This window comes from Aulonocara stuartgranti (genome assembly GCF_965226115.1).
Source record: "Aulonocara stuartgranti genome assembly, chromosome: 11".
Lineage (NCBI taxonomy): Eukaryota > Metazoa > Chordata > Actinopteri > Cichliformes > Cichlidae > Aulonocara > Aulonocara stuartgranti.
The window spans coordinates 22,690,893-22,718,787 of record NC_138947.1 but is presented as its reverse complement, the minus strand read 5'-3'; the positions used below and the strand labels follow the sequence as shown (position 1 = coordinate 22,718,787).

Genomic DNA, 27,895 nt, shown 5'->3' with positions numbered 1-27,895 from the left:
GGTATCATTTATGCACAGCTGAACAGCAGGTCAATTGTGAACCGAAACACTGATTATAAGTGTTCTATGTGGAAGAGCTGGCCATGAGAGTCTGTGATGAGTTCCTTAATCTTTGTATGTCCGACATATTTTACATATTTGAAAGCTTGGTGAGTATAATAGTAACAATGTCCATAATGTGAATAGACTATACTACTTATGAGGGGTAATTTTAACAAAAATCGTTTTGTATGAACTATTGTAACTATTAATTTCCAGTTGTTGCATACTAATCGGTTTCATTGAATTATTTTAGTTTTGTGAGGGGAAAACGGGAGAGTGGGGGGCTGGGTGTGGTTTATTGTTTGTGTGTTTGTGTGTGTTTGTGTGTGTGTAACCATATTTTAATACCTGTATAACAAAACTATTGTTATGGTAAGCATGACGCTCTTATTTTGAAATAAGACAAACCGGAAGTGCGCTATGCAGGTTGTAATCACGAGTACGGAACTGTTTACGTTGCGGTATTTGTGTATTTGGCATATCCTTAAAATTGGACGAAGTCCTGCAACGTCAACAAAACCAAAGACTTTGAATTGACTCGAAGGGTTTGTGCTGTTATGGAGAAGCGCTTTTTGCGCTCATTGTTACTGTGAAATGTTTAAACCGCTGTAACGTTTCTGTCCTTCTCTATTCGTCTGTGTTGCAGTTTTTTTATATATCGTGTTTGTTTTTTAAAATGAGAATGAAGCCGTCTGTGTTAATATGATAATTTAACAATTGTGGTGTCCAGCTACATTTACTAAGAAATAAAGTATAATTGTAATGTCCTAAAGTGAAAGTAAAACTATAACTGGGGATAGCGTAACGTTTCCAATAAAACGCCATTCACGTATAGTGTAGTACTGTAAAATAATAGCTTTTCTTGCTTAAGGCTTAATTTCGAATATCTAAAAAATATATGCAAAAAGCATACAAAAATACATGGCTTAACATATTGAAAAAAAGGAGTAGGAATAAGCATAAACTTATTTAATACCACCCTTTCTCCACTGTTTTGTAATTATCGCTTTACTTCCTGTTTATGTCCTTTCCTATCATAATTCCTTGTTTAAAATTTGCCGCATATATTTGGTTTTATAAACCCAGTAACATACCAAAAAGAGGTATTTACACATATACATCATCTTGGGATGAATGTCATGGTAATTGGTTAAAAAAACAAGAAATGGGTGCACAAGTATTAAATTATTTTTGATTTTCTCTAATCCACATGGGCTAAAAAGTATACATACAGGTTTAGTTAAATGTCCCTTAGCAAGTCACACCTTGACCGGATGTAGTCGTTTTGGTAATCACGAACAAGCTTCTGGCTTGGTTATTTGGAAATTCTTGTTGACAGAATTTGTAGATTTAATTTAAATTGGTTGGTTTCCTTGTATTGTATTGTACTTGGCTTTTAAGAATAGTCTAAACATTTTCAGAGGATTTGAGAGGCCATTCCAGAAGCTTAATGTTAGCATAATTTATTCATTTCAAAACCAGTTTTGATATGTGTTTGGGATCATTGTCCTGTTGAAACATGCAATTGTTTCAAAAGTTTCAATTGTCTAGCTGTTGATTTGAGGTGAAGTTAAAGAATTTGGAGGTAGTCCTCCATTATTGTATCCAATTTGCGCAGTTAACCAGTATCACTGGCAGCAAACAGCCCAGAGTATGACGCTACAACCATCGTGCTTCACAGCTAGTAAAGTGTTCTTAGGTCATTGTTGCCAAACAGCTCAATCTTTGTCTCGTCTGACCATAAAACTTTTCTCCAGAAGGAATTTGGCTTGTCCATGTGGGCAACTGCAAATTTCAGTTGAGCTTGAAGATGTTGATTTTGGAGCATTTTTCTTAGTTGGTACCCTCTCGGTCCATGGCAATGTAAAACCTTACTTCACAGTCATGCTGGTAGTTCAGTGGTTCTATTGTTGCAAAGAGAAAGCAAAATTTGAAGTCAATCATGATAATTAATGAGAAGTTAATAGGCCTTGGCCCGGTCAAGTTAAAGTACACTGTAGAGCCTGTATATTTGTTTTTGACCCTGTGTGGATTAGAGAAAATCCAAAATAAATTCAACCAAATTCTTGTGCAATCATTGCACTATGAAAAAAGCACAGTTGAAAAAAATAATTAAAAGCCCAAAACTACGATTAATTTATGCCTGCTTTTTATACCACAACTGCATATACATATTCAAACACATGCCTATACATTTACATATACACACTCGCATATCAAAAATAGAAAATACCTGCTGTAGTGCAAAGTAAGTGTCTTTGTGAATTGCCTGTTTGAATCATATCTGCTAGATTAACTGTGTTAGCAGGGGTGATGCATGTTTGCTTTTTAGTTCGTACTAAGATGAGAGGATACTTGCAGTGTGTGTGCGGTTTAAGGAGGATTTAGTAGCAATTTAACATCAACTGACAACAACACACTGATATTTTCTTTTCACAGATGACTTGGAAGGGGACACTATGTATCCTCCTCTCCCTCAATGTGTTTCTCAACCTATCCTCTTTCTGTGATGGTCATCCCCACTCTGCACAAACTATAAATTCAGGATCTGCTGTCAGAGTCTTATCCAATGATACTGCAAAGAGAGGTAACCCAAACTCTGAGAGAGTAAGGCCTTTATTAAAACAACCAGTTTATAATTAATGCTAATAAATGCCTTCTGTACCCATGCATTTTTTTCCAGTTACTTTGGATCCTTTGATCAGTTTAATGTTGGGATTTATGTACTGAGTTACAATGACAACAGTGTACCTGAACTAACTGGTGGAACGGGAACAGTCTTTGCAAGCCTTTACAGTGTTTTGATATGTTCTTGTTGTGTGTCTCTGCATGATCCCAGCTGGGGTTGCAGCTGAGGTAGCAGGCTATGCTGATGTGGCCAAACAGATCATTGACCTGGCTGTGTTCGGTGCTGCCCAGAACCGCTCTTACAGACGGCTCGCAGACTTTACTGACACTATAGGAAACCGCGTCAGTGGCTCAAACAACTTGGAGATGGCTATTAAATACATGTACAATGCCATGGTGCAGGATGGGTTGGATGTACACCTGGGTAAGTTTTACAGTTTTTATCCAACATGTGTTTCAGAACGTACGGGAACTCTAGCTGATTTCTGGTGAATATAAACATAGTTTAATTGTCTTATCTAGAGCCAGTAAAAATCCCACACTGGGTACGGGGGAAGGAGAGTGCAGAGATGACTGCTCCTCGAGCCAAGACTCTGGCTATACTGGGATTGGGTAGCAGCGTAGGAACACCCCCTGAAGGTAAAGACCATAGTCGTATAAAACAGCTTTCATTTCATCTGTTTCTCCTTTACTGCTCACTGATTGATTGTTATTCCTGTAGGTATTGAGGCAGAGGTGTTGGTAGTTCAGTCTTTTGAGGAACTGAAGCGTCGAGCCAGTGAGGCCGCAGGAAGGATTGTGGTTTTTAACCAGCCATATGTTAGCTATGGAGAGACAGTGGCATACCGTGCTTATGGTGCCTCTGAGGCAGCCAAAGTAGGAGCTGTGGCTACACTCATTCGATCAGTCACTCCATTCTCTATTAACAGGTATATCTATCTTCTCCAAGTGTCCAGCTATCTGACTGTCTAGAAATGTTGTAGTGTCACTTTATCACTGGTATATTACATACATCTCTGTCTTTATCACTACCTGTGTAGTCCCCACACAGGCTGGCAGGACTACCAAGATGGAGTGAAGCGCATCCCCACAGCCTGCATCACTGTGGAGGATACTGAGCTGATGTGGCGTATGGCACAAAGAGGTCAGAAAATTGTGGTTAAACTCACCATGGGAGCCAAGACCCTTCCTGATGCTGACTCTTTCAACACGGTGGCTGAGATAAAAGGCTGGCAACACCCTGAGCAGGTAGCTTTCACTCACTCATAACATAGATATGCATGTTTGACAAATTTATCTCATCTATTATTTGTCTAGTTTCCACTTTGATATTACAGTAAATCCGTTTTGTCGGATGTTACACATAAACCACAAGGAAATCAGATGTCCCAATAATCCATTTTTAAATCTCCTTCTTAGTTATTTCCACTTTTATCTTAGCTCGGTGGAGAAGGAAATAATAGTGTGGGCTGTTTTTGCTGACTGAAGATATTCCGACAGCCCTTAACTCTGCCTGTATTTTGTGTTTGCTTATGTGATTTAATCTTTCCAGGAACCAGTATAAAATAGGCTTTCATGAGAACACTGCATTATTTAAACAATACAGTAACCACCCCCAACCCGTCACAGCAGATATCCACCACTGGTTGTGCCAAAGGTTTCTTCCTGTTAAAAGGGAGTTTTTCCTTCCCACTGTAACAAGTGCTTGCTCATAGGGGGTTGTTTTTGTAATATTGTGGGGTCTTTATCTTACAATACAAAGCACCTTGAGGTATTCTTACCAGAGATATTCTGGTAAGTATAAGTGATTATTTTCTTTTCTCTTCTCATTTGCCTCGTAAGCCAATTATAACATTTTGACCATAAAAAAATAAAATTTATAGTTGATCAGTTCAACTCAGCTAAATGTAACCAAGCTTTTTACTACTCACAGTATTTTTTTAAGGTAATATAATGCATAAAACTGCAAACTGCAACTACTCAGTTTACATGAAGCATATCGGTTGTGATATAAATATCATATTATTCCAGTATGGATTATATGTAAGGTTGTTACTTCACAAAGGGAACGCAAACTCACAGTTTTAAGTAGCAAACCTTTTCAATATCAGACTGTCAAGAACAGAACGAGATGACAAACTATGGCCTGCTTTAACTCTAAGCCTATGAGCGGACTAAATTACTACCTACTGAACTGCAGAGTATACCTTTTCAGTTCACTGCAGGTGCTTTGTATTTATGACACATCTAACAGGTAGAACCTGATGAATAGATTATGTGCTCCTGCAGAAACCTCAGTGTATGCAAATACAGTTTTTAGAGGAGATATTTTTAGAGTCCCCTGGAAATACTACCCAAGGTTTCTGGGCTTTAGTGCTAAATGGGCTTAGAGGCATGCTCAGCGCCATGTACATGATGTATGTAAATATATTTGAGTTTGTGTTACAACGCCTCACCTAGAAGCTGAGTTGTAACATAACCATACATCTCCAAGAAAGATTACTGAATAGGAAACAAAGAATTTATTTACAACTATCTTACAATATTAAATTAAGTAGAAAAAGGAAAGCAAATAGACACCAGGGGTTCTAGGGCCAAAGCAAGTAAAATCCCCCATTCTTACTAGAATGAGAAGAAACACTGAGCTATGTGTTGAAACAAAAATACAATGCCCAAGTGCTCTGGCTGGCCACAAAACAGGAGAACAGTTGTGTACATAAAATGACAGCAAACCCTTACCAAACTTCCACTAACATACAGATTGGTTTCCTTAAACACAGAGCAACAGAGCATGACAGGTCCCACAGGCTTGCCACAGTTCAACTCCAAAGATCACTTTAGGTTACACTGAACAGCACAGCTCCAGCAACCACACATCTTAGAGCCCAGTGGCCAAACAGTGAGGAGCGCTGGCTGCTGGAGCCGTATAGGCAGTTACTTAAATGAGCAAAATGCTGTGTGGGAGACCTGGAACTGGATAGGGAGAGAGCAGCTCTCTTTCACCAAGAGGCCAAAAGGTCAGAGAACATAACAGTTTGCAGTTAAAACGAAAGGGACAGATTTATCTTGGCGTACTGGAAGTAACTGTTTGGAGTTTGTACATTCACACAAGGCAGCTCATGATGGGTTAAACCAACATGTCCTAAATAGCTGAGCGGGTATGTAAATTATAGTAGCAGTTATTTGCAAAGACAAGCGATGAAAGGTGTGTGGAACAAACATGCAGGGAAATGGGGGGGTGTCTTGTTCAATTTGACTACACTGAATTTTGCATCTCAGTTTATCACGCTCTGTGTGAAATTTCCATAGTGGCATCTGATAACCCTGGTGTATACTGTATATTTGTAGAGGTTGCCTGGTATGCGGATGTTACTGTTGTTGTTAAGGAAGTGTGTGTGCAATATTTGCTTTATTGGCAGATGAAGGTATATGATGGTATACAATGTTTGTTCTTGAAAATTTCCCACTAATGTGGGATATATGAACTATATCTGTGTAAACTTTGACTCCCTCACAAATGCAAGCCTCCCCCCCCTTTAACAGTTTGAAAAGTTCACATCCTAAATGCAAAGTCCAAGATAAAATCCGTCAGGACTCTTGAACCAGAGCGCTGATGTAAGCTTTTACTATTCTGATATAGGAACCAGCATTTGGAGCTTTATTATAGAAAGGGAAATGAAACACATGACATGGCTGACATCATCTCTGGCCCTGTGACTTTGTGCTCTTGCAGTAGCAGTTATCGTGGCTGACGTATTGTGTATGTGCGTTTGTGTGTGTGTGTTCATTAGAAGATGTACATTTGGGGCTGAATGAGTCATTCCCACAGTTAAGTTTGTCACAGAATTTTTCCACCCACTCCAACTTCTACATCTTTCTTCTTCCTTCTTTTTAGTTTGAAGTTTTAAAAAAGTTTTAAGCTTTCAAATATTAAATGTGGTATGAATGATTTCTGAACTGACTGTAAATGTTAGCCTCTCTTTGTTGGGGAAAACATGCTTGGATATTACATACACCACAATGAATCATTAAAAAAAATACATTTGTGGTCTCTTATAATTTACACTTTTAACCAAAGCACATTATGCGGTCTCTGCTATGGCCACAATGTACAATCAGGCTTTAAACAGAGTCATAGCAAAACTAACCAAGTGGCTGAGTGTATATAAATATAATATCAAGTTAACAGGAGCAGGATTATTTTTCTGAGTGTAACCAATGTAAAAATTACAGTACAATAGAAAAATAAATCCACATTTTGAGGTTTCATTTTATATACAAATGTCCTGATGTTTCAGTGCTATTGGTGACCCAAATCTGTGTGTTTATAAGAATGGTTTAAATGCAGAGACGACTTGACTGCAAAATCCCTCATGCAGTTTGTAACCTGGGATGAACTGGCTGTATATGATTCTGTTAATGTGAAACCAGGCTCGCTGCTGGACTGGCCTCTTTACTAATGTAATGTATTTGCAAATACTTGAGAACTACAGCGTGGGAATATTATGCTGTAATGGAATGGGCCCACTTGCCTCCTTGGATGGGAGCATCACTGTTGTAGTGAGTCACTTGATGGGAGTGATCCCCTTCTAGGATGACAGTGCTCCCATAAATGAGGAGTTTGTGTGAAACAGTAAATATATCTGGCCTCCTGTTAAATCCAGAATTGAATTCAAAATCCTTGTCTTGAATAACCAGTCCCAATGACCTTATAGTATCACCATATCACCCCATTAGAGCTCTTCTCTCTTGGACTGGGGGACTCTGGACTTGTTGTTCCTAGAGTATTTAAACGTAGAATGGGAGGCAGAGCCTTGAGCTTTCAGGCCCCTCTTCTGTGGAACCAGCTTACAATTTGGATTCGGGAAAAAGACACTATGTCTACTTTTAAGATCAGGCTTAAAACTTTCCTTTTTGCTAAAGCATATAGCATATAGTTGGCTGGATCAGGTGACCCTGAATGCTCCCTTAGTTATGCTGCAATAGGTGTAGGCAGCTGGGGGATTCCCAGTACTTCTTCTTCAATCACCTTTCTCACTCACTATGTGTGAATAGACCTCTCTGCATTGATTGCACTGCTATTAATCTCTGGCTCTCTTCCACAGCATGTCTTTTATCCTGTCTTCCTTCTCTCCCCAACTGGTCGCTGCAGATGGCCGGCCCTGAGCCTGGTTCTGCTTACTTGCCTGCTTACTTCCTGTTAAAAGGGAGTTTTTCCTTCCCACTGTTGCCAAAGTGCCTGCTCACAAGAGGTCATTTTTATTGTTGGGTTTTTCTCTGTGTGTTATTGTTACCTAGCAATATAAAGTGCCTCGAGGTGACTGTTGTTGTGGATTGGCGCTGTATAAATAAAATTGAATTGAATTGAATTAAATATTTCATGTATGACTTTATCAGTCTTTCACATATGGAGGAATTTAACCCCTCCTGGAACCTCTTCCAAAAACTAGTCATACTTGTTTAATCTTCTTCTTATTTTGAGCACTGCATGGTCTGACCTTGGGATGAATTTGCTGGGATAAATATGCATAGTATTTCTCACTGTACACTGTTTCTGGGAAATGGCCTCATAGCCCTTCCCAGATTGATAGACAGCAGTGGTTTCTTCTCTCAGACATTGCTGATATCTTTACTTTGTAACATTGTTTTATACCTGTGCTCACACTTGCTGATGAGAAATTAATCAAGTGCATTTGATTAGCAGCAGCTGGCTGCTACTTAAACTCTTGGAAGCAGTAAAGGTGAACTTAATTTTTCACACACTGCTGTTTCATCTAGTCTGAATCTTTTCTACATGAAAACGTATGAATTAAAAGAGGGTGGAACTTCTCACTATTTATGCATCATTCACAAATAGTGATGTTACCAGTATTAATAAAGGTAAACTCCTTACACTTTTCCTTTGCTAAGTAGATACTATAATTTAGACTCCCCAGTTTAAACTTACTTCGGAGAAAAAAAATTAATTACTGCAAAGCATTCTGTGAGAAACATCTGTATCTGGAAATAATCACATTCCAATGTTATAGTTTAGACATCTCAGTCTGGAATCAAATGGGCGACTAACCAACACATTGGCATATATTACCATTTCAGTTACATAAGAAAGCAAACACTGTGAAAAAAAAACACATTGGTTTTTACGGGAATGTGCAGACTCTGGGTCATTGCACGGACAGGGCTAGATCAGGTCAGAAAATGTTTTGCAACCTTGAACAACGGCTCATCTACATCCCACTGACAGGAATCTTGGAAATTCCTGTGAGTACAGATACACTGACCCGTGTGCTCTCATCTTTTTCTTTGTTTTTTTTTTTTTTTAAACGAATCTCACTTTTCCTGCTGATACAAACCTTTTTATTGTTAAAAAAAGAATCAAATTAACTGGACTTTTAACTATTTGTGTCGACATTAATAAAAAGTCAACAGGATATGGGCAGCACTGTCTGCCTATCTGTTTCCTCAGATTTGCTCCTCTGTTTCTTGTTTACACATTTTCTCTTTATCTGTACAATCTCTCTAGGTTGTCTTACTGAGCGGACATTTGGACAGCTGGGATGTGGGCCAGGGTGCCATGGATGACGGAGGCGGAGCCATGATTTCCTGGGAGGCCCTGTCACTCATCAAAGACCTTGGTAATATACAGAGAAATACTTAAAGTAAATCACAGATAAACTTCAGCAATGATAACATGTGCATATTGTAGAATGCAATAAAAGCTCAAGTTTATTAGTTTTGCTTAAATGTTAATCAGAAAAAGGAGATGGCAAACGTACCTATTCATGTTATTAATCTAAAACATTTTACGCTGGATTAGCAGAGCATCCTCTGTTTATTTTTATTTATTTGAGTCACAAAATTACTATGAAATCTAATAATTCTATTAGAATAAGTGAATGTGTTCATTAAAAAGAGAGGAAACAATCAGTATGTGCCGACACAGAAAGCAGAATAACCAGCAGTGGCGATACTGAGACCAATTTAAAAAAAAGATCATTAAGTGGAGCTAAAGTTTCCAGTTCTAAACACAGGGACAAAATGAAAAACAAATCCTCTGACTGTAAACAGTAATTTCACCCCAGTGTTTGCAGAGGAACAAAATACACACAACTACAACAGGAGGCAGACCTGCATATAAAGTACAGTATTTTTGTGGACAATTTACTTGAATGAGCCTTGGACAAGGACTGGGTCATCAAACAAAGACTACAAAGACCTTTTATTCAACAAAAAAAGAAAAGAAAAGAAAAATGTCATTATTAATATTTGGAGCCGTTATCCTCCTCTTTCTATACTGTGTATGTGTCTTCATCTCTTTGTAGGTCTGCGTCCAAGGAGAACTTTGCGAACAGTGCTGTGGACAGCCGAGGAGCAGGGCGGAGTCGGAGCACAGCAATACTTTAATCTACACAAGGTACTGTCTGCTGTTACCGTGCCAATCAGTAGAAAACAAGCACTGAGCCAATGTTATTCCAGCTGCCCAAAAAGCAGGAAGGGTCACAACTGTGAAAAGGCAGTTTAAAAAGGCACTTCCACCACACTGAAGGGACTTGGCTAGCTCCCATGTTTTTCCTGTGCAAAGGATCTAAATAAGAATCTGGAGTCTTACAATTTCCTTCTTTGGAGTTCTTGCTGCACACCAGACCCTGACCTGTAATATACTGCGTTTTAAAAACCAGAAACACCAGTGTACCATAACTGCCCGTGGGACTGGTCCAGTTCTTACATTTGATGTATAATTACGTTTTAAATTGCCTAAATTAGTTAAGGCAGCTGCTCAAGGTACTTATAGTGGCTGGCTGAGTGTGTATGCTTTGTTTGCGAGTACTTTGGTTCGGTTTGCTTTCTTTCACCTTTTATCTCTGATCATGACATGTTCCCCCTTTTTGCGTCCTCTCTGCACACAGGTAAACATGTCCAACTTTGACCTTGTCATGGAGTCCGACTTGGGGACGTTCACCCCCATTGGCCTGCAATTTACAGGCAGTGATGCAGCACAAAAGGTGATATTAAAACCCAACTATTTAAAAAAAATAGTGGTATTAGATTGTGAATTCTGCCGCACACAGATTTTGCAAACTGACATGAAAATAGCATCTTGTCCAGTAAATGTACTTGTTTTTTCATTAAAGTCTGTAAAGGTTCCATATATTTACATGTAAAAAGGAAGTAGTAGGAACCACAGCATCTATCATGTTAATGTGGAACCAAAGCATCTGTACGTTGTCACTGAATGTTCCAGTAGTGCTCAAATCTAGAAATTACAATCATAATATTGTCATAATAGTTATATAAAGATAATTTCCTGTGTCTTTTTCCATCTCGACAGGTGATGGAAGAAGTGGTCAAACTTTTGGCTCCCATTAATACAACCAAACTCGAGGCCCACGGTGAAGGGACAGACATCTCACCATGGATGCAGGCAGGAGTTCCAGGTCAGTCTAATCAATATGCCTGTCTGCAACTAAATGGTATAACTAAAGGTTTATTTTAAAGGGGACAGTAGGGACATTGGAGTTTGCATTTTCTCTCTATGACTCCATGGGTTCTCTCCATCTTCCTTCCAATTAACCTAGCATGCGTGTTTTTTTAATTGATTGTTCAAAATTGGTCATAGTTGTAAATGAATATTTACAACTATATTCAATTTACATGAATAGCTGTCTGTCTCTGAGTGTTAACCCCATGACAGCTGGGATAGGCTGGGGAAAGCCACATCACTAATGAGCACAAAGTTAAAAAGGAAGTAACACATCCTACTTTTAGTGGTGAGAATTTTAATGATCTCTCTTCGGTGGAAAGTGCCTGAGCACAAAGAATCACATCCTCACCGATGGTCTATGAACAGATTCTAGTTAATACAATCTGGCTCCACTTCCTTAAAGCCAGTTGTGTATTGTAACTAGAATGACTTAAAGCTATGAAGCAACACTTCAAGACGTCTAAATTATGGATATTAAAGTTAAAGTTGTAACAGTCCTGTTACTGCTAATACAGTATAGAGTTGAAATAAAGTGTAATAAATATAGATTAATCAAATCAATTGTATGAAATTGTTTAGTGTTATATTTTTTAAAAAACATACAGACCTCTTCTACTTCCTTTTCAACTGTATCTCAGTTTAAATCTCTAACTGCGAGTACAAAAATCTAATCAGCCAGTCGCATGGGAGTGCATTTAGGCACGTAGACATGATCAAGACAACCTGCTGAAGTACAAACTGAGCATTAGAATGAGGAAAGAAGGTGACTTCAATTGGGGCATGGTTGTGGATGGTAGACAGGCTATTTCAGAAACTGCTGATCTGATGGCTCTGATCTCTGAACTCACAGCACATTGAAGCTTGAAGCAGATGGGCCTCAGCAGCAAAAGACCACACCGTACAATAAGCACACAGGTTCCAGTTCACACAGGTTCACCAAAATTGGAAACTTTCATTGTTGATTCTTGATTTTTGCTACGATATTAAGATCAAAATTTGGGGTAAACATGAAAGCATGGATCCAATCTGCCTTGTGTCAACAGTTCAAGCTGCTGCTGGTGTAATGGTCTGGGAGATATTTTCTTGGCAGACTTTGGGCCACCTAGTACCAACTGAGCATCGTCTAAATACCACAGCCTACCTGAGTATTGTTGCTGACCATGTTCATCCCTTCATGACTATAGTGTACCCATCTTCCAGTAGGATAACACACATGCCTAAAAACTCAAATCATCTCAAGCTGGTTTACTTACATTTTTGAATTGGCTATTCTGTGTTGCATGTTATGAAAAAACAATGAACCCTTGAAAAGGTTTTACCTAATATCGAAGTCCGTTTCTGTCTTCTTGTTACTTTAGAAATTTGTCGAACTATTTTCTGCTCTTTTCTTCTACACATGTGTTACTGTTTGTTGAAGATGGATTGTAACATATAGAAAGACACTGACTCATATATTAACAGTATAAATACATTTTGGGCACAAGCAATTTATCAGTCTTTTCACAACTGAATTTGTAGTTTAGAAACAGTTTTACCACTAATAGTAGTAATATTTTTTATTGCCTTGTAGTCATTATTTACAGTTTTATAAGACATCGCAAACCACAAAATACTCTGAATTACATTTAAATAAAAAAAATTTATATATTGCGTGAAAAGAAAACAAAATACTAAATGGAAATCTGAAGACCATGGATGCCACATTTTACATGGTATAGTCGACTTTGACCTTAAGAGAAACTACCCATTCTGTCAGTGTAAAGAAGTTTAACTACACTTTCAATCCCTCATATATTTTAATATAAGAAAAAGGAGTCTGATTGCAGCCTCTTAACCTCTCAATTTTGTCTATATGACAAAGAAATGCTGCTGTACGAAATGATAAAAATCTGTTAGCACGAAACTTTTAAATGCATAATTACAAAAAAAGTTCCTTAAGCTCATTGCACACACTTTCTTGTAATTATGATAAAAAAAAATTGTTAACCCTTTATTTACCACGTTAATGTTTATGCTAGAGACAAAGTTTAAACAGTTACAGAAAGGGGAGAAGACGAGCTTTACAAGGAGATTTGGTTTATTACGGTGGCATAAGGTACTGCACCTATTCAAATGGTTACCGAAAGATGAGAATTACTTTTTTTTTTATTTTAAAGCCAAACTTCAAAAATAAGTCATTAGGCCTGTATAAATCTTGGTCGATAAAGGAGAATAAGTTCCTTTTTTGTGAACTTTTGAGAGCCGATAATGAAAAACAGGAACTTACTGTTATTTAATTGTTCTGTTTCTTACTTTCGTGTAGTATGAATGGCAATGGGAAAGTCTTTATCCATTAGAAAAGCTGTAAAACAGTTAAAAGTCTAAAATTGATCCCTTCCTTCACATTTTCCAAAGCAGTCCAGTGGGCCAGTTTTTGGCGGACAAGTTCTGGAACCCAGGTCTTATGTTTGACATCCCTGGTGTAAACTTTAACCATCTAATTTAATCATGTTCCACTACCTCGTATCTCAAAAATGATTTCTTTCATGCTGGATGTCACCACTTGCATTCTAATTTCTTGGCACTATCCCACCGATGCTGGAGAATTGGTTCTTGTTTTTGTTCACAGCAGTGAGTTTGTTATCTGAGGCTGACACATCATGCGCTCTTTGTCCTCCACAAGTTTTCATCTTTTCCTTGTAGTCCATTTACTTGAGCAACAGTGACAATCTCAGGGGAGATGATAGAGAGGATAGTGCAAACATTTTTGGTGTTTGACCTTTAGAGTTTTCATACTGGGAATCAGATGTCATTAGTCAATATTAATAGTAGTGGGGTTACTTAGAGTCCTCTAGATTTGAAGTTCTCCTATTTGCAGACAGGGGACTGCTGTAAGTAAGAGGAATAACCTGAGCACAAGTAAGGTCACGTTAACTTTAGAGACTCTGAGATTCATTTATAGGATTCGATGTAGGATTTTGCAGCTACAAAATCAAGTGAGAAGGAAAAAAGTAACACACATACCCACAAATACAAAAAAACTTACAAGTGGAGAAGAATTGACTTTTATTAAAACAGTATGTGTTTTTATAATTTCCATAAAAAAAGAAATATAAGCACCTCTACACATCATATTGCAACCTATATAACAGGAGCTGTCATATGCTGACAAAGGCTCCTGACAGCTGAGCAGCCAACAGCTAAATCAGTTTTCATGAAGACCTGCACGGTACCATTTTTTACAAGTGGGAAACCAAGTACTTCAAACTAACTGTGCCAAGCAGTAAATACAACAATCTCCACCAAGCTGTAGTCTACCTCAGTTTTTCAGGATTTTGAGAGTAGGCATTGGTTAGAACTGAAGAAGCTTCTCGGATGAGAGGTGAAACGTCTTCAAGCAACTTAAAGAAGTCCAGACGCTTTTCTTTGCAAGCTCCTTTGACTAGGCATTGGTTAGTTTCTCTTAGTGGTTTTGTAAACGTTAAAATGAGGCGTTTTGTAGAAGTGAAACATTGCAGTCACAAAGACACCATAGAATAATGTGTGAAAGACGACTTAAAACCTCATTAAACATGTGGTGCAGAAACACCCCTTCTTTGATGTATTGAAGAGACAGAGATTTAGCTGCCTCAATTACAGTTAATTGGAGTTTTACATTGTTAACGGTTTGTGAGTGGCTCACGCCCTGCTTCACGACACTCTGTGCTTTAAGAATACTTTCTCTTTTCTGGTGATTGTAGGATATGAAAACATACACTGCTTTTTGTAGTAGAAAACCATTATAAGTGTCAACTGTTAACATCTTGACGCAGCAGCTGAATGCTAGAGTTATCCACAGAAAAGATCATTTCTGTGCACATTATTCATAAGTGAGGGCCAATTTCTTGCCTTTCACTTGAGAATTGATTTTGTAGTACATAGTGTTGGTGTGTTATTCATTAACTCCCCTCTATGAAAATGCCGTCCTCAATCACGCTAAATCTTCTTCTTCTTTACAAACCGCCTTCGACGAAGGTGCATTTTTAAGGGTCCTCCTCGAGGACTCTTAGATGATCGCTTTACTAATGTTGGTTGTAGGAACACCATGGGGCTGTCCAAGGGAAAGGTGACGGTGCAAACACCAACAATCTGTGCTGGGAACTTGTGCCTGTGTAGCTTAAGTGCAAATACAAGGAACAAGTAACCCTGACAGGATCCTCCACATATATGCATTATAGTGGAAGCAAAAAAGGATTTTTTTTTTGCATGACTTGATCATCTGAAGGGCCACAGACCTGTACTGCGGAGGGAAATCTGCCGGGTTTTCATTGACAGCTGTGTGCTGACTGATCTTCTTTCTGGGGCAGCAGTCTGGGAAGCTACAGACAGAGATCAGCATGCCACAAAGGCCTCTATTACTGCCCTAAACAATGACACAGGCAGTATTAGCTCTTCACTTAAACTTCTTTTTTAAGCAAAAAAGATTCATGGCCCCAAATTTTTAATATTTATTTAACAAAAGAAAATTCTAGCATTTAATTTTAATGAGATTAAGCTCATCCGTTAATGTCTGCTGTGGCTTTATGACTTAGGAACAGGGCCTGCCCGACAAGAGCCATCTATCTAAATAAAGAACTGAAACTAGTCAAACCTCGAGTTGTGGCATTAAGTAGCTTTAAAAAGCAATAACAGTATGAGCAATTACAAAGCAGAGCTATGACACTCAAGTAATAATTTAAGTGTCATAGCAATTACTTGAATCCATGTGAGAATTTCATTATATGAAAAATGGTTTTCTAAAGCAATCATTTGCTTTACAGCAGCCAATGTGCAACACATATAAGCCAGTCATTTTACTGGCTGAATACATAGTTGAAATGCTTTTCATTCATTTCAACTATGCAGTTATTTATCTATCTCATAGTGTAGTGGCCTAACAGCAAAGTGTCTAACTGGGCTTTCGGCATAAAAAGATTTGCAAAATCAAACATGTTTAGCTATCTGCTGACCACATTGTGATATTAGCATGGAGTTTGTTCAGTGCTCTGCTGGGAGAGCCACAGACATGGATCATGCTGGCTCTCTGAGGGAATGCAATGTTGCATGTTTTTTTGAAGTATAACCTTTGTAAGGAATGTGACTCTTAAATGATTATTTTGTGCCCAAATTGCAATAAATTTTAAGCAGTTCAAGCTTGACCTGTGAAGTCTGCACATGCAATTTTATGTCCCAGTGACCACTAAAATTAAATTTTCCACCATCTTCCTATTCATTTAATCAGCACTTCAGCTGCCCAAATAACTGCCCAGAAGCACAGAAAGTGGCTGTGACAGGACTTGCTTTCAGCAGTTTTCTAGGTTTACTGAATCGTAACATAAATTAGCAGAGATGTTGATACCAGCACTCCGCTGCTAGTGAATAAAGCTGAAATTAAGTGCCATGAAATAATGCGCACAAGTATAGACAAAAAATTTTTAATCTAATGTTAAAAGACTTTTTTTATTTCATAGTAATTTGTCTCTGTCAGGCTTCACCTTGCAGACATTTCAGTTCTTAAATAACGTGAGAGTTGTCATCACACTTCAGATACCAGCAGGGTTGGTTTTTTTTTAAGTTTTTATACATTTCCTCCTCTTGCTTTTTCTGCAGATGGCAAAATCATCTGTAGATCGTGATCTTCACATAGTTTTAAACCTAATTCTGTTAAGAATTTTCTTATCTACTACCTACTTCAATCTTCAAATCTTTTTAGTGTGCATTTTATGTGCAAATTTTACTTCCAAAGATGGTAAGGTTCAGTGCCAACATTATAACTTCAAAACTTGCTGCACTGGCTGTTTGCTTGCTTTCAAAGTGCCTCAGACGTTAGTTAATCTTTCCTCTTTCTGTTCTCCTATTGCATATCATGTGGTTAGTTAGTACTGGGCCACGTAAATGTACACAACATGTTCAGACATGGAAAACCATAACATGAAGTGCCCAGTGTACACTTTTTGTGCTGATGCTAAAGCCAGAGGGAGTTTGCAACTCTGCAGTTATTGATCCTAAACACTTGCACTTTGCAACAATATTACTAACAGCATGGAGTAGGTAGGAGGTAATACATTTCATACATTCATTCATGAGAAGTTGCAGCAGTGTCATCCTGTCAGAGCACCACACTCAAATACAATGAGTTCTTTAAAGCAAACCCATTCACTCACAAATGTCTGCAAAGGCAGGCTGCATGGCTAGGTGCTTGATTTTATAAACACCTGCGGCAATGGGACTGAAAATACTTGAATGCAGAGATTAAGTGATTGTGTGGCCCAAAACTTTTCTCCATTTAGTGTTAAGTTAGCCAATCACCTGCCAGGTTTTTTACAAATAAACTGTAAATGAATTGGTGCTTATAAACTCTTAACTCTACATTCAATTCACTTTTTACTGAAAGCTTCATTCACTCAATCATACACACATTGAACTACCAACCTTCCAACTACTAGATGACTCATGCTACCTCCTGAGCTACAGCTGGACAACTTAATAGATAGTTTGAGCATTACTAGAAACATTCGGGGCCATGTCCTTGAATGATGACACCACAGAGGAGTTTAAATCAAATCACTGAGATGTGGCTGAAGTGCAGGTTTTCAGCTTAAATTCAAAGGTTTTAACAAAAGTGTTTCATTAAAAGTTTAGGATTTGCACGTATTTTTAGAGGCTGGATGGAACCAGGCTTATCTGATCTGGCATTTTGAAAATACACTGTGAGAGCAGATATCTATAGATTTCCCCAGTAACTGCTTCTTAGTCAAAGGGTGCTTTCCAAAAGTACCTCCTATCTCCTTTGCCTCTTTTCCTCAAGGAAAACGTCATTGTACTTAATCAAGGGCAAAAGGGTGGGTAGGAGAACTGATAAGGAGTTTAAAAAAGAGAAGAGCGGTGTGCTGAGAATTCGAACATACACTAGTCTCCTAACATTGTAATGCCAGATATCTGCTGTGTTGTAACTACAATGATCAGAAGATGGACTCAAAAAATACACACCTTACTTTGCCATGTGTAAACCCTGCTGTTTTATGGAGGCCATATAAATGAGAACAGCCTGTGAAAAATCTCTCTTCAGTACAAAGGTTGGAATTTTAAAGAAAAGGGAACATTAAGGTTGGAAATACTAACGCCTGTACGTTAGACATTAAAAAAACTGTTGGATTTTCTAAAACGGCAGCTAATTAGTCCTTAGTGTGTTAAATTAATGCGTGAATGCTGCAATACGCTATTAAAAATAAGAAGCGATGCACACTTTTACACATTTTCAGTTTGTAACTATGCAGGAGTCTTGCTCTGCACCTGAGTCCTAATGCTCAGCAATTTCTATGAAAGAGTTATTTCTTATATCAAAAGAATATTGATTTCAGCGTCCTCTCATTTATCTGAACCGCCTCACTGTTTTCAAAGAGAAACACACATATCCATCCATCACTTATCCCAGCTCACCTGAAGTATACATTGATTTATGATAATCCTAACAGCAATTGCAAACGCAAACTAATTATAGAGAACCCTAAACACGCTTTGATCAGTTAATATATCTCATAATATTTAGAGAGCTTATATACATCTGTTTTTCATGCAAGGCAACAACTGAACAAGTAGGTTTTATTACAGCAGTGGGATGTTCAGAGTTCAGCTCTGCGTTCAACAGGCTGTTGTTTAAAAACCAAATATATCAGCAGGTCATGGAATGAAATGGAAAATACATTTATGAATGAATGAATGAACATTTACATGATCTGCATCACTTTGTTTATTATGTCGGTTGTTGTCGTGAATGGTCTGTAGAGGAGAGTGGTTCAATCCAAACAGTATTGATACCAACGCTGGTATTGATATCTGATTGATCATAGTGTGATAGGATCGATGCTTTGATTCTCTCCTCTAAGTTCAGTATGTAGGACAGCATTTTCTCCTCTCCAGGCAATCGTGGCTCAGTCGTTGTGCCCTTGGGCAAGACACTTCACCCGCTGGCTACTGGTGGTGGTCAGTTGTCCGGCAGCCTCGCTTCTGTCAGTGCACCCCAGGATGGCTGTGGCTACAATGTAGCTTGCCATCTCCAGTGTGTGAATATGTGTGTGGATGACTGAATGTGTAAAGCGCTATACAAATACAGGCCATTTACCATTTAGCAAAGGATGGTCACAGTCGATCCTAAAGTAGCAAATAAAGAAAGCACTAGAAGCAATGGAAACCGGTCCATGTATTTGGAACACACACAAAAAACCAGTGCTTTATATCTTCAAAATAGACGTCAGTGTTTCCGTTCACCTGCTGTTTTTTGAGGGCCATGAGTCATTTATCACGTGTTAGGGTTAAATGAGATGTTCTTTTTGATTGGGAAGAAGTGACCGATGGATATCTGCACTGCATATCGACTCCAGTTATTCAATGTTGAAACCATCAACCATCATCAAGCATCAGAGTTGGGTGAACATTATAATAAGTGTTAGTAGGAAATGCCTGCAGGATTATTGCCTTATATTGGGTTCTTCTTTCAATTTGGTAGATTGAGCGGATGGTTAAATTAAAGCAATACACATTTTTAAATGGGCTTATTTGTAGGTTTATATTATTTTACAGTGCTCTACTGCTGCTACACAAGCAGCTCTGCACTGTAACAGCAGTAAAAATATAACAGAGCACACTCACTCATGACTCTCCAGATTTTCCCAGCAAAGTGGGAACTGACTCGTCTTTCAGGACTAACCACTGCGAAAATCCAGCATTGAACCGCTTCAGGAAGCAGCTCTCGGTAAAATGAATGAGCACTATACGCGGTTGGGGTTGTACTGCTGAGGAATAGTAGTGAAAATGAATTTAACCACTGCTCCTTCACTTCGTCTTCCTGTGGCAGTGTATACAATGGGAGTTTACGTTTGCATTGAAGAAAATAACACCTCCTCGACGTGACTGACACCGCTAACCAAAACCAAACTGCTCCTGGGTTCTTCTGTTTGTTTCTGGGCAGATTTCTGTTTTTTACACTGCCATCTACAGTACCGTATTATATAGTGCAGGTTCTGTTTACTGCAGTTTATTATAGTTTGATGAAATTGATTAAAAAAAATCAATACATTAAAAAAACAAAACAGTTTAGTTGTTTATTAGGATATGTGTTACATTCTCTGACCTTTCACATCTTATTTCAGTTTGTATGCATTTCACACTTTGTATTCATCGAGTTTCAGGTATGTTACAGTTTGCTTAGCATTCCTAAACTTTCCCATATAAATGTATATTTTTCTATTCATCAATCAATTATTGTCCTGTTATCCTTATCAGAATCGCAGAAATGGCTGGAGCCTATCCCAGCTACCATAGGGGGAGAGGCAGGGTGCACCCTGGACAGGTCACCAATGTGACACAGGATTATATTTTTTCCATTATATCCTACATTTTAACCTTGAAGTGATGTTTAAGCAGAACTTTCTGCTAATTTTGGATAAATGTGGGGCCACACTGTTCTAAAGGGAACTCATGTGTCTGTGAGTGACTGGTCAGCATTACTAGCAGTGGGAATTTTTTAAATAATCTGGATGGAAGCTAAAAGATTTATTTAGGGAATGGGTGGAGATTTTAAGACTTTAACATTATAAAGAATAACTCAAGTACAAGCAGGGTCATCTTGGCCTTTAAATGGTTTTAGAAAATAGTAGTCTGCGGTTCCTTCAATGAATAAAAGTGTATAAAAAGCAGAATAACAATTACTACACCCTATAAAAGAAAAGAAGAACAGCAAATAGTCACCATAACAGAACTTTTTGTTACAACAAATCTGTTAAACCTATACGTGTGTTTTTAGCTGATAAAGTAACTCTCGCATTACATACAGACTCATATACAATACAACATTAACAATACTAATGTACACTACTAACTTACCCCTCATTTCTTTATATTTTGCTTGGAAAATGGGAAATTAATGCAGTGATTTGATGAGGCAAGCACAAACATACACGGAAATATACTATATAAGGCAAAAACAGAGTTTGCAAAATTCTAACAAGTTTAAATATATATTTGGTTTGACAACCCGAACTCTTCAGAAGTCTTCAGGAATAGTTCTCCATGGTTCTTAAAGAACATTCAAAGCTCTTCTTTGGATGTTGACTGCCTTTTTGTCAGTTCTCCCATCATCTCTGTCAAGATGATCCCACGCTGCTTCAATATTGTTGAGGTCTGGGGAGGCCAATGGTATTGCATAGTGATTGCACTTTTCTACATTCATAATTCCATCAATTATGATAAGATCTCCAACACCACTGGCTGAAATTCAGTCCCAAACCATGAGAGACTCCACCGTGTTTTGCTGTAAACACTCACTGTTGTATGTCTCTGCTGACCTCAAATTGATGATGATTTGAACAAAACTTTAAAATTTGAATTCATCACTCCATCAGAGCCTGTTCCTCTGTTCTCATCCAGTTCTTGTGTAAACTAAATATCACAGTACTTGTGTAATTTAGCATACGTCAGCCTTTTCTCCCTGTTTCTCTTCCTTAGAAATGGCTTCTTGACAGCCATTCTTCCACTGAGACTATTTCTGATGAGGCTTCTACATCTGCTGATAGTTTTTTCTTTTTTCTTTTTAGGCCTGCCACATCTTCTTTTGTAAACGCTTGTAAAACATGTCGAAACATGCCCAGTTTTCAGCTATTAGCTCAGAAAATCCTTTGTTAACTGAATGTCACTTACTAAATATAGGTTTAATATGATTTCTAGGTCACAAACTAAATTAAAGCCTTGAGTACACAGTAAATACAACATTTTCTAATACATAAACATAAGCAAAGCATTGTTACACCCCGGCCTAGGCAACCGGGGTGCAACACGAAAAAAGTAAAAATAAAGGAAAATAAAACCACGAAGGCTCTCCACCAAAATCCCAAAACGAAAATATCCCATGACGAAAGTGTCTCAAAACGAAAGTATTGACAAAACCCATTTACAGCTATTTACAACAGACTATTTATTCACAACAAAACACCAAACTATTTACAACACGGGGGAGATCGCGACCATGACACACTGAAACACAGGGTTTAAATACATAGAGGGAGCAATCAGGAAATGGACCACAGGAGGGAAACACAGCTGGGGCAAATTAGAACTGACGAGACAGGGAAACGTAAACTGAACACACTAAGATAACAACAGACCTTCAAAGTAAAACAGGAAACACATGACAGTCACGCAAAAACAAAACACTGACAACACCGAAACGTAACATTTCCCCCTACCCAAAAATCAAACATGTAACCCCAAGTGAAATGTTTGATCAAAACCGGATGAAGGCTGGTGGAGGCTGGAGCGGTCCCACGGACCCTCCAGCGAAGACGGATGAAGTCTGGAGCGGTCCCACGGACCCTCCAGCGAAGACAGACGAAGGCTGGAGCGGTGCCTCGGACCCGCCAGCGAAGACAAACGAAGACTGAAGCGGTGCCTCGGACCCTCCAGCAAAGGCAGACGAAGCTGATGGAGGCTGGAGCGGTCCCACGGACCCTCCAGCAGACGACGAAGGCTGGGGCGGTCCCACGGACCCTCCAGCGAAGGCGGATGAAGGCTGGAGCGGTCCCACGGACCCTCCAGCGAAGGCAGACGAGCAGCCCACCAGCTGCACACACGGACACGCAGCCCACCAGCTGCACCCACGGACACGCAGCCCACCAGCTGCACCCACGGACACGCAGCCCACCAGCTGCAGAAGGCTGGAGCGGTCCCTCGGATCCTCCAGCGAAGGCGGATGAAGGCTGGAGCGGTCCCTCGGATCCTCCAGCGAAGACAGACGGAGGCTGAAGCGGTCCTCGGACCCTCCAGCGGAGACAGAAGGGCGAAGCTGTCCCTCCTTCGGACCCTCCAGCGATCCCGGACGAGCCCCCATATGTTACACCCCGGCCTAGGCAACCGGGGTGCAACGCAGGAAAATAAAAATAAGGTAAATAAAACCACGAAGGCCCTCCACCAAAATCCCAAAACGAAAATATCCCATGACGAAAGTATTTACAACAGACTATTTATTTACAACAAACACACCAAACTATTTACAACACGGGGGAGATCGCGACCATGACATACTGAAACACAAGGCTTAAATACATAGAAGGAGCAATCAGGGAATGGACCACAGGAGGGAAACACAGCTGGGGCAAATTAGAACTGACGAGACAGGGAAAACGTAAACTGAAAACACTAAGATAACACAGACTTTCAAAGTAAAACAGGAAACACATAACAGTCACGCCAAAAGCAACACACCGACAACACCAAAACGTAACAGTTCCCCCCACCCAAAAATCAAACATTTAACACCAAGTGAAAAGTTTGATCCAGACAGACGAAGCCGATGGAGGCTGGAGCGGTCCCACTGACCCTCCAGCAGACGACGAAGGCTGGAGCGGTCCCTCGGACCCTCCAGCGAAGGCGGATGAAGGCTGGAGCGGTCCCACGGACCCTCCAGCGACGACAAAGGCTGGGGCGGTCCCACGGACCCTCCCCCCAGCGAAGGCGGATGAAGGCAGACGAAGCTGATGGAGGCTGGAGCGGTCCCACGGACCCCCCAGCAGACGACGAAGGCTGGTGCGGTCCCCCCGGACCCTCCAGCAGAGGCGGATGAAGGCTGGAGCGGTCCCTCGGACGCTCCAGCGAAGGCGGATGAGCAGCTCACTAGCTGCACACATGGACACGCAGCCCACCAGCTGCACACACGGACACGCAGCCCACCAGCTGCACACACGGACACGCAGCCCACCAGCTGCACACACGGACACGCAGCCCACCAGCTGCAGAAGGCTGGAGCGGTCCCTCGGATCCTCCAGCGAAGGCGGATGAAGGCTGGAGCGGTCCCTCGGATCCTCCAGCGAAGACAGACGAGCAGCTCACTAGCTGCACACATAGACACGCAGCCCACCAGCTGCAGAAGGCTGGAGCGGTCCCTCGGATCCTCCAGCGAAGGCGGATGAAGGCTGGAGCGGTCCCTCGGATCCTCCAGCGAAGACAGACGGAGGCTGAAGCGGTCCTCGGACCCTCCAGCGGAGACAGAAGGGCGAAGCTGTCCCTCCTTCGGACCCTCCAGCGATCCCGGACGAGCCCCCATATGTTACACCCCGGCCTAGGCAACCGGGGTGCAACGCAGGAAAATAAAAATAAGGTAAATAAAACCACGAAGGCCCTCCACCAAAATCCCAAAACGAAAATATCCCATGACGAAAGTATTTACAACAGACTATTTATTTACAACAAACACACCAAACTATTTACAACACGGGGGAGATCGCGACCATGACATACTGAAACACAAGGCTTAAATACATAGAAGGAGCAATCAGGGAATGGACCACAGGAGGGAAACACAGCTGGGGCAAATTAGAACTGACGAGACAGGGAAACGTAAACTGAACACACTAAGATAACAACAGACCTTCAAAGTAAAACAGGAAACACATGACAGTCACGCAAAAACAAAACACTGACAACACCGAAACGTAACAGCATTTTTAATAGCTTAGACAAGAAGTCGATATAAAATTAGAATGTAAACTGAGGCTCAGAGCAGATTATTTTCCTTTGGTGGTTTTCGTTAGTTTCAAATTACAAGGACACAAATTACAAATTACAGCTGTGACCAGTCATAAAGAGAAATATTCTAAAGGAATAAACCAGACACAATGACGATGCTTCTTTACAGCTGCGAAACTCTGAGTCCAGAACTGTTTCCAGAGCTGAAGTTTCAGATTTTCCAGCATGTTTTGTGACGCTCTTTGTGCATCATTCTGTCCCTGTGTCATCCAGGTGCCAGCCTCCACGTGGCAGACAGCCGTTACTTTTGGTTCCACCACAGTGAAGGCGACACCATGAGCGTCCAGGACCCTCGAGACATGGACCTCTGCTCGGCATTGTGGGCCGTGGTTGCTTATGTCGTGGCAGACCTGCAGGAAATGCTGCCCAGATAGCACGACCTGCTGTGAACTGTACATCTTTACATAAAGCAAAACTCTTGTTAAATTATATTTCTAAAAAAGACTTGATCCAAAGTCCATTCAGATGAAAAACTGACATTCTGTTCAAAATGATTTCTTTCTTTTTGTTTCAAGACAAACTGCCACCTTTGCTATACCATCTACAAAATGCCTTGTGTAGATTAGTTAGTGACACAAACTGATCAGCCGTCTTGTGATACAACATACATCCTCTTTTTTGCACGACAGTATAACCATCGATAAAAGCTTAACAGCTATTTCATTTTGCACAAATGCACTCCTCCGAGTTTGTGTTTTTTCCATCTGACCACATGCAGCTTTCTGCACCATCTTTATACTTATCAACCACACTGTGTTTGTGTGCTGTTTCCTTTATTGTTACTAAAACTGAATCTGAAGCAGAGGGTAGAGCAACCATGGCAGTTTGTCTTGAAACAACTGTAATATTCACATTATGACTTTTTTTTCCATGAAAAAGTTTTTCGACTCGAAATTTTAACTTTATTCTCAAAATGATCTATACATGTTTTTCTTAATGTGGCCCTAATACTCCTTCGTATCAAAGAGATGCTTTTACATAATGATTTTTAACACAGAAGAGTATATTATGTTATGAATGAGGAGAAATTATTTTTTTAATGAATATGTTTTTAAATTTAGGGTTATTGTAGACAAGGAGGGATAAAATATAGATCTGAGTACTGTAATGTTATGTGCAATAGGAGGTTTGTTTAAGGTGTGTGAAATTAAAGAAATGGACTACAAAGTTGGGGAACTCCTGAGTCCACGTCTTTCTCTGTTTCTAGTCTTCTTTAAGGAACCTTTAAAAGCTGTAATGGTTTTCACTTTAAGAAAAAAAATCATTTGTGGTTAATTTTTCTAAGTATTTTCAGAGTCTTTGTATTTCCCCCAGTGCCAGTTTCAGTTTAAGTAACAGCTGACATTGATCGTACTACACATTAACACCCATCTTCTCATTAGCTGCAGTTCTTTCTTTTAATGTTGTTTCTGTGAAAAAAGGGGGAAGAATGACACCAGAGCAAATCACACTACACATCTAGTTCACAGAAAGAAGAAGAAGAAAGCAGAATAGACGAGCAGGAGCAGATATGATGGTGGATCGCACATGGGAGGAGAGAAAGTAAAGATTATTAATCACTTTGTGCGTGTTATGTAGACCATCACAGCAGCTGCAACAAACACAGCTGGGATCTCTTACCCCATGCACTGACAAGTCAGCACTTCCAGTGGGTGAAGTCAAGGATAGTCAGCCAGCCAGATAAACTCAGCGTGTGTGTTGAAACACGGAAATTATCAGCTTTGTGTCGTGTCTGGTGAGATCTTCATGTGTCACTAACACTGACTCACATTCAGACAGTTGTGGTAATGAAGGAACAGTCTGCATCTGTGGGTGTTTTGCATGCTCGAGTTAAACATATGTGCCAGTGACGTGTCCTATTTAAAGCACAGTGCTTTCTGAATTTATTTTATCCTGCTTGACTGAATTTCAGTATCCTCAAATATTCATCCCGAATGGACGCCATTATTCCATGATGTAGCGAGCAGTGTTGCTTTATTTTACTTACCAATGAATTGGCTAGTTGGAATATTGCAAGGAAAATGGCAAAGGCTTTGTCAATTGCTTGTGACCTCTTATTCACAAGGTGTTACCACAGCAGATAGCTCCACTGATATTTATGCCGGATGCCCTTCCTGGCACAATCCCAAAGGGTTTTCTGTCTCCTCCCAGGATCAGATCCGGTCAAAAGTATCCAAGATCAAACTGATCGTTCATTTGTTAAGCAAATCTGTAAACCATGACACTGTGCTTAACGTGTCTTTTTTTGTCCAAACATGAAACATATTCATTTCCTTTCTGGAGTAATCCGATAGTCTGAATCAACCAGAAGACATCAGGCAGGCTAGCAAATCAAAACAATCAATTTCAAATGTAATCTGTTTACTTTGGAGAACCAGACTTATTAAAGCATGCTTGGTTTATGTACAGTTGTGGTCAGACGTTTACATCCACTCATCATGGGGATGAATGTCATGGTAATTTGAGGCTTTTCATCATTTCTTTGAGCTGTTCTTTTTCTATGGTGGAATGACTGTAGTGCATACATCTTTAATGACTTTAAAAAAACAGGTTGAAACTATTTTGGGTTTTCTCTAACCCACTCAGGGTCAAAAGTACAGATACAGGCTCACATTTATTTCTACACTGACTTAAATCTTTTAATAAGTGGTGCTACGACTTGTCTTTTTGCTTTTTAGCCTTTATGACAGGAGAAAGACATGCAGCAAATGGCCAGATTTCAACCAGCTCTCTGTACTAGCCGTAGCAGCATATGGGTTCCCTGATTAATCCAGTGAGCTAAACCAGCACCCTACAACAACCTTTGACTTGACATGGCCAAAGCCTATTAACTTCTCATTAGTGCTCATGCTTGACCACAACTTGTGGTTTGCCTTTGCCAATATAAAAGGGATTTGATCAACAGCACTCACTGGATTGGCCAATACTGGGAAAGTCCAAGGAACTCAGGGAATCTCTAAGAAGAATTATAGATTTTCACAAGTTGGGAAAGTCTCTTGGAGCCATTTCTAAACAACTACAGATTTCAAGATCAGCATTTCAAAGAACTGTATTTAAGATTTGTCACCAAGATCTCAAAGAAGACCCAAACTGTCGCCCTCAAATGGCTGGAGGTTGGTTAGGATGTTCAGGATCAACCCAGGAACCACCAAAGCTCAACCCTGGCACGAA

The 27,895-nt window shown here is 39.8% G+C and overlaps 1 protein-coding gene across 1 annotated transcript; it reads left to right on the top strand.

The window, feature by feature from the left end:
• The first annotated feature begins 397 nt into the window (after positions 1–397).
• On the top strand, positions 398–25,900 carry LOC309716637 (carboxypeptidase Q-like). Its single transcript, XM_082550560.1, has 11 exons — positions 398–587; positions 2,482–2,629; positions 2,882–3,094; positions 3,193–3,309; positions 3,392–3,599; positions 3,711–3,918; positions 9,194–9,305; positions 9,993–10,084; positions 10,578–10,673; positions 11,000–11,105; positions 24,938–25,900. Exons 2-11 carry the CDS (start codon positions 2,482–2,484, stop codon positions 25,096–25,098), a joined length of 1,461 nt encoding a protein of 486 aa, XP_082406686.1. The 5' UTR covers positions 398–587; the 3' UTR covers positions 25,099–25,900.
• Positions 25,901–27,895: the final 1,995 nt, after the last annotated feature.

Bases quoted from the DNA above. Each gene is read 5' to 3' on its own strand.
- LOC309716637 (XM_082550560.1), top strand. From the start codon at position 2,482: ATGACTTGGAAGGGGACACTATGTATCCTCCTCTCCCTCAATGTGTTT. The intron at 3,600-3,710 runs GTATATCTATCT...CTACCTGTGTAG, and splicing joins ACTCCATTCTCTATTAACAG to TCCCCACACAGGCTGGCAGG. The intron at 9,306-9,992 runs GTAATATACAGA...ATCTCTTTGTAG, and splicing joins GTCACTCATCAAAGACCTTG to GTCTGCGTCCAAGGAGAACT.